This window comes from Brassica napus, unplaced genomic scaffold (genome assembly GCF_020379485.1).
Source record: "Brassica napus cultivar Da-Ae unplaced genomic scaffold, Da-Ae ScsIHWf_2661;HRSCAF=3418, whole genome shotgun sequence".
Classification (NCBI taxonomy): Eukaryota; Viridiplantae; Streptophyta; class Magnoliopsida; order Brassicales; family Brassicaceae; genus Brassica; species Brassica napus.
The window spans coordinates 1-7,267 of NW_026015954.1; the positions used below are offsets into that span (position 1 = coordinate 1).

Consider the following 7,267-nt stretch of genomic DNA (forward strand, 5'->3'; position numbering starts at 1 on the left):
GGGAGGGTTAGAGACAAGTAGATGTATTAATTGATTGGACTGTAAAACTCTTTTTAACAAAATAAAGCAACCAGATATTTATGAATGGGAAATGATTGTCAATTTCCGGTAAAACTTTTTTGGATATATATAGGATAAAATCTGTTTAGACAGAGACACAAAAGAATACAAAGAACATGCCTTTTTCAAAATAAAAAATAAAATACAAAGAACATTCAACACATCAGATCACTGTTATCATCAAGTTATCAACCGAATATTGACCATTCCTTCAACATATTGTCCAAACAAAACAATATATAAACGAGGAGGTGATCAAATTAGTTAAGACTTTTATTAGTTTAGGTTTGATGGCCAAGAGGCAAGGGTTGAGGCGATCGACAGAGATGCGGCAATCCGAAAGTAATAGTGTACTTATTAGGTTTGTGTCTTAAAAGCCTCATTACACATGCGACCATTAGATGCTTTTATGTAACGACTTTATGGTGTTTTTTATTTCACTCTAAAAGTTCTTAAAAGTGACTAGTTTATGTAACAAATTATATACCGTATGATCTTTTTGTAGAGATGTCAGAATCTATCACGATAAGAGACTATTATGATATGAATAAAACTATTTTCGCTTTTGCTTTCTCCTTATGCCAATTCACTTACAGTGACATTAGAGTTACCTCTGTAGAAAGAATGCAATATGGTATAAATGAAAAAAAAATTAAGTGGCATAGTCAAAGTTATTCGAAATATTGTTTTACTTGTGCAAGCCATTTAATTTCATGGTTTGACTAAAAAATCATTTATATTAATAATTTTTAAACCATAAGATCTAAATTTCTTTTTTTTTTTTGATGAATTTGAAATTTATTGATCAAAATATGAACTCATTTACAAAAGAATTAAAGAATCATAAAAAATGTCTTAGTTCTTGTCATTACGTGACTATAATCGACTCTAAACTCTCACTACGTCAAACCACCTTCTCGACTCTAAACTCTCACTACGTGACTAAATCGACTCGACTCTAAAGATCTAAATTTCAAATCTTTGGAAACTTAGATTACTATCAAGTATCAACTATAAAAAATTAATTGAGAGAAAGCTTACAAAAATTTAAGCATGGTACAGTCATACATCGATTTTCATAAGATGGCTGAAAATTATACAGTTATATGTAAATTTTCATAAAACATGTATAATTATGGGTTAACATTTGTGTATGTAATGTTCTCATGATTTGTGATAGTGTACTAATCTACGTCTACAACTTCTTTAAAGTTTTGAACTTTTTGTAATTGTGGTAAAGAACTTGCTTGTTTAAAAGATTCGATGATTCAAGTATGAAAATGTTGTTTTATTGATTTCATATTCGCTGATTCTTGTTCAAAAGATAGGTTCTTTATCAGGCTTAGAGATTATGGTGTTGTATCTAATGGTTTGTAAGGAGTTTGGAAAATTCAAGGAGGTTAGTGAACACATTGTATCGAATTGTGGTTACATGCTGTTGAGTTTTAGTGTCTCTATAGCTCAGTTTGGCCAAGAAGTTTAGGTATAGTAAGTATAGATTATGAGAAGAGAGCATATAAAATGTTGTGCTTCGTCAGAACAGGAAGAATATTCTTTTTACAAACCATATAATCAACCTTCTCTGTTTCAGTATACTTTGGGTTACAAGGCCAGACCTTAACTATTGTAAACGCCATTTCTCTCTTTTTAAAACCAAAAGGGTTCAAGTGGCTTTTTATATGTTTGAAATAGCGTGGTGTTCAAATTAACCATTGTATTATATAAGCTCAGTTACAATAAATAACATATTATATGGATCATACAAAAACTTTAAAATATTGAACAAGCACTGATAAATACTTTGAATAAAATTATGTTTCTATAACTTTCCTAACCATAAATTTGTGAGTTTTTTAAAGATTCAACCTGAAATGCCTATACTAACGGAAAACTGTTTGGAGATGTGTACATTCCGTGTGTATCTATATATAGACTTATTCTTACAGAACCAAAAAAAAACTATTATTAGACAAGTTCAACAGAAAACTGGTGCAGATCACGATCACAGTTGTAACGAATTTACTAAAACTGGCAACCACTCCTTTTCTTTAAGAACCACTCCTTCTTCCCTTCTCTTGTCCTATTCTCTATCAACTCATCTTGTAACTTTTGTTCTCGTTCATTTATCTCTTCAAAGCTTATAAACTAATAATTAATTCAGTTAAGATGGATCAAGCAGAGCTTTGCCGGATATTCCAAATGTTCGACAAGAACGGCGACGGCAAAATCACCAAACAAGAGCTGAATGATTCATTGAAGAATCTTGGAATCTACATCCCAGAGCAAGAGCTGGTGCAGATGATTGAGAAGATTGATCTCAACGGTGATGGGTACGTGGACAGCGAGGAGTTCGGAGGGCTGTTCGAGACGATCATGGAGGAGAGAGACGAGGAGGAGGACATGAGAGAGGCTTTCAATGTGTTTGATCAAAACCGAGACGGGTTCATCACGGTGGAAGAGCTGAGATCCGTGTTGGCTTCCTTGGGGCTCAAGCAAGGAAGGACGCTTGATGAATGCAAGAGGATGATTGGCAAAGTTGATGTTGATGGAGATGGGATGGTGGATTTCAAGGAGTTTAAGAAGATGATGAAAGCTGGTGGATTTGCCGCCTTGTGATCAAAACTTGTAAAAGAAGCCCATTTTAGGGTTAGGGTTTGTGACCCAAAATCATTGTTTTATTCTTCGGAATGATATAGGGCAAAACCTTGAAGAGAATTAATAAATGGATTTGCAAAGATAACGAAACTTTGTGAGCTAATTCGTTTGATTCTTCATCACAAAATATTGTTGATGAACTTGCTTTGATGGGTCTCTGAAACATAACCATGGATCTGATTCTTTTATAATTTGTAATATTTGGTTGTGAATTGTGATGCACTTCGCTTGTTAATTACCAGTTTTAAGCTTTATACGATAAAGATCATGCCATGCAGAATTTGAAATTTCTTTTGACTATTTTTCTAAACTGACGTCTGCTCTTTAGCATCAAAGCCCGTCTAGCTCAGTTGGTAGAGCGCAAGGCTCTTAACCTTGTGGTCGTGGGTTCGAGCCCCACGGTGGGCGTATTTATTTTTCATTTTTGTGTTATTTTTGAGAGCTTAGATAGACAAGTACTTGACAGCCATTCCCCTCCTCCGTAATGTAATGGATTGAGAATTAATTACGCGACCAAGTCAGTAGATTAAGCTCTGACATTTCTGACCGTTTCTGTCAGATTTGTTGCCGTCGAAAAGTTTTGACCAAATTATATTTCCGTTGGAAATCTATCAAATTTTCTGGCCAAAAAAATTTCGATCAGAATCTCCTTAAAAAAAAAACCTTTTTCTTGTAGCTAGTGATAAACAGAACCGGTTCAGTGTACTGCATGTTACCAACAGGTTTGTGATGAAAGATGGAAACACATTAGTTTCCGGGTTGGAGCAGGAAGAAAGTTCAGAGAAGGCTTGCTTGCCCATTGAGGCATTGGGGCTCACAGTAGCTCCTGAAATACTTTTAGACGCGTTAAAGAAAATGGGTATAGCCGGGTTCATAGAATACAGCACAGGTGGGAATGGATGAGAAGACAAGAGTATGATCAATATAACAAATCCTAGCAGTGGCCTGATAGAGACCTGAGAGACGGGTACTGAACTGATATTATAACAGACGATGACAATGTAGCTATCAGATCATCCAGAAAATTAATGGAATTATTGATGGAACTTAGAGCAACTTAAATTCACCAGATCTTTCAGAGCACAAAATTTGAAGCCTCATTCATTCAAAAAGTTTCATAAACCAAATCATAGAAAGTGACTTATTATTATATGGAACATAAAGTCTAAGCGCTTTATGACTGAAGAACGTACAAATAGATCTTCCTTGGTTTTCCTGTTACGTGAAGTATGTTCATTGGCTATAAACACTTTCCTCGATTTCTTCGGGATTTTGCATTGGTTACATAAATAATGTAAAGTACTAAAGAAGTGAAAGGATCATGTAAAATACTACTAAAGAAGTCATAGTTGCTAGTTGTTTTCTTAATAATTGCTTTCTCCTCTCCTCTGGTGTAGCTGTGATACTGAAAGACTATATAAATATGAGTGAGGGTTAAAGGTCAACACAATCTTCTTTGTAACACCTATGTTACATGAACGGAAACGGGTACGCAGAAGCGTATGGAAACGCATAATCAAATTTTTAAAAAAATTAGGAAGCGGGTACGTATTAAAAACATATATATATACATATATAATATTTTAAAAAAAAAATCTAAAACTAAAAATTATATGGTTTAAATTTAAAATAAAACATTATTCATTTACAATAATTTTGAAATGATTTCATATTAAAACTGTGAAAATACACATAAATTAAATTTAAAAGTAAATTATTATATTAATTACTTTTAATACTTTATAATTAACTGACATAATATATTTGAATATATGATTTATCTATAATAAAAAACCTCAATGCATAAAGATAATTTATAGTATTAATTTTAATATTTGTATATTTATATTCTCTCATTCAATACTATTAAAATTTGGATTTTATATATATTAAAAACTATAATTTTATATTTTTATTGATATAAGACATTGTGTTTTTTAAAGAACGAAAGCGTGATTCCAAAACGGAATCGTAAGCTTCCAACGTGTTTTTAAAGAGAATATTTTAGAAGCGTTTTGGAAGCGAGATTCCGTAAGCATCCACAAGGTTCCGATGCATCCGTGCAACGTAGTTACAACACTGAGTACGTAAATAATGTGTATGCATCAGTTACAAATTTATTTTTTTGTTAAAAATTACAACAAAGTGCACTGAAACAATTTTACTCTATACTTATCTGGTTAGGATTTTGCTTCTTTTTTTGGATGGTTTTTCTGCGTCTTGCCAACATAGAACCAACCGACGCATGCACCTACAGGAAAAAAGGCAGCTGTAGAAATGCTGGCTGCGATAATAGCCATGGAGTAGAAATCTGGAACTGGACCATCGAGATCATTGTGGGACACTGAGAACTGTTGGAGTCGTGGACTTGAGCCTAACCCGGATGGGAAGTGACCGGTGAACCAGTTATGATCAAGCAAAAGCGTTTTTAAGTAGTACATATTTGACAGACTAGCAGGGATATTACTAGCAAAGTTATTGTGAGAGAGGTCTAGAGTAACAAGATATGGAATAAATGAGAAAAATTCTGATGGGATAATGCCATATAGGTTGTTTCCAGTGAGATTTAGACTCTCCATGGAAGTACATAACGTAACACCACTAGGAAACTCTCCCTTTAGACCATATCCCCCAAGATTGATGCTTAGCACCCTATTCTGTTCACTACCCCAGCATTCCACGCCAAAGAATTTGCAGATATAACCTTCACTGTAGTTTCCAAATATCCAATTAGAAAGATGTGCTTTGGGGTCCTGGAGTTGGGATTTTAAGCTTTTCAGGCAGTTTATGTCGGTCTCAAATGAATAGTTCAAGCTAGAGACCAGTAACACCCAGAGACAGCTCCGGAAGAAAATGGCACAAACTAGCTTAGCAACCATCATAAACCTGAAAGTAAAGCATACATGTAAGATGATAAATTTAGTAGTACACAAATAAAGAATACATTCGTAACACCTAAAGATGGCGAGTAAGAATCTAGCAATCACAAACCATCATGGCCTAACTTCGAAATGACGAATGATGAGAAAAGAAGACTCACTTGATGAAATTACGATAGCATTTACCAGGAACAAGACAGGGTGAGTTTTGTTTCTTTTCTTTTGTTGATCACCTCTCCTTGATAACAAGAAGAAGAAGAAGAAGAAGAAGCAAAGCACATGGCTCGTGGGTATAAGAAAATGATTCTTAAAGAACAAGTTGTATAAGAAAATGTAGATGAATAACATAGAAGAAGACATTGACCAAAACCAAAGATTTGAATCAAAGAGAACAAAAATTATATAATGAAATCTGTTTACTATTAAATTCAGCTAGCTTGATCACTGCGTCAACAGCATTATTTATAGGCTTATAGCTCTTCAACTTCCTTTCTTCTTCTTCCTTTTCACTCGGTACCATTCATGTTCATATGGTTATATAACCAGAATGGAGACTGTATGCACTAGGATGAAGCATCAATTTGTACAAAACTGCATTTGATTCTGTCAAGTTTTGACCAATGTGTTGGTCTGTCCGAAGATGAACTGAAAGAAAATATGAATTCTAGAATATAATTTAATGTCGTAATAAATAATCAAAATATTTTTACCAGTCAACATTGTTGCGTCAAATCCAGTTAAAGAAGAGAATCAAATATTATATGAATACCAACGTAGCTGCCTTTTTAACCTTACGAAAATATTGATTTTTCGGTAAATACTCTATATACTGAATCTTATGATCTTTAGTGTTGTTTTAAAATTTCTACACATTCTACATTTATATTAATGTATATTAAACAATATTTTATGGTACAAGGACATCGTTTTAATTTTTTTATATTAATTTAGTAAAACTTCGTAATACTCCATAAATTGGTGGACTAACCACTATAAAATCGTTATTTTCTAGAGAAATGGAGACAAAAAAAATTCAAAACCCCTTTACATTCATAATATATTAGTGAATGATGCAACTATGCATTAAAACATTATTTTCATATTTTTGAAATTTTCTCAAAAGCTATGTGTTAACCCCTACGAAAATATTGATTTTTTTCGGTAAATGCTCTATATACTGAAGCATATGATCTTTAGTGTTGTTTTAAAATTTATAAACACATTCTACATTTGTATTAACGTATATTGAACTCTCTTTCATGGTACATGGGCATCATTTTAATTTTTTGTCAATTAATTTAGTAAAACTTCATAGTACTCCCTAAATTGATGGACTAACCACTATAAAATTACTATTTTCTAAAGAATCATAGACAAAAAAAGTTCTAAACCACTTTGACCTTCATCATATATTAGCGAAGGAAGCAACTACGCATTAAAACAGAATTTTCATATTTTTGAATTTTTCTCAAAATCTTTGTGCTAATAACCTCTACGAAAATATTGAATTTTTTGGTAAATGCTCAATATACTGAAGCCTATGATCTTTACTGTTGTTTTAAAATTTCTAAACACATTCTACATTTGTATTAATGTATATTAAACTCTCTTTCATGGTACATGGGCATCGTTTTAATTTTTGTCAATTAATTTAGTAAAACTTCATAGTACTC

General features: G+C 32.8%; 2 protein-coding genes and 1 non-coding gene across 3 annotated transcripts; 2 read left to right on the top strand and 1 right to left on the bottom strand.

Moving 5' to 3' along the window:
• The first annotated feature begins 1,643 nt into the window (after positions 1-1,643).
• Positions 1,644-2,746, top strand: LOC125601823 (calmodulin-like protein 3). The gene has a single exon (XM_048773826.1). It carries the CDS (start codon positions 2,227-2,229, stop codon positions 2,674-2,676), a length of 450 nt encoding a protein of 149 aa, XP_048629783.1. The 5' UTR covers positions 1,644-2,226; the 3' UTR covers positions 2,677-2,746.
• A 304-nt stretch (positions 2,747-3,050) lies between these two features.
• Positions 3,051-3,123, top strand: TRNAK-CUU. The gene has a single exon. It is a non-coding gene; the product is annotated as a tRNA-Lys (tRNA).
• A 1,772-nt stretch (positions 3,124-4,895) lies between these two features.
• LOC125601822 (probably inactive leucine-rich repeat receptor-like protein kinase At5g48380) lies at positions 4,896-5,875 on the bottom strand. The gene is made up of 2 exons (XM_048773825.1): positions 5,781-5,875; positions 4,896-5,601 (listed from the first exon to the last, which is right to left on the bottom strand). Exons 1-2 carry the CDS (start codon positions 5,873-5,875, stop codon positions 4,896-4,898), a joined length of 801 nt encoding a protein of 266 aa, XP_048629782.1.
• Between the last annotated feature and the right edge of the window lie 1,392 nt (positions 5,876-7,267).

Bases quoted from the DNA above. Each gene is read 5' to 3' on its own strand.
- LOC125601823 (XM_048773826.1), top strand. From the start codon at position 2,227: ATGGATCAAGCAGAGCTTTGCCGGATATTCCAAATGTTCGACAAGAAC.
- LOC125601822 (XM_048773825.1), bottom strand. From the start codon at position 5,875: ATGTGCTTTGCTTCTTCTTCTTCTTCTTCTTCTTGTTATCAAGGAGAG. The intron at 5,602-5,780 runs GTAAATGCTATC...CTTTACTTTCAG, and splicing joins CTCACCCTGTCTTGTTCCTG to GTTTATGATGGTTGCTAAGC.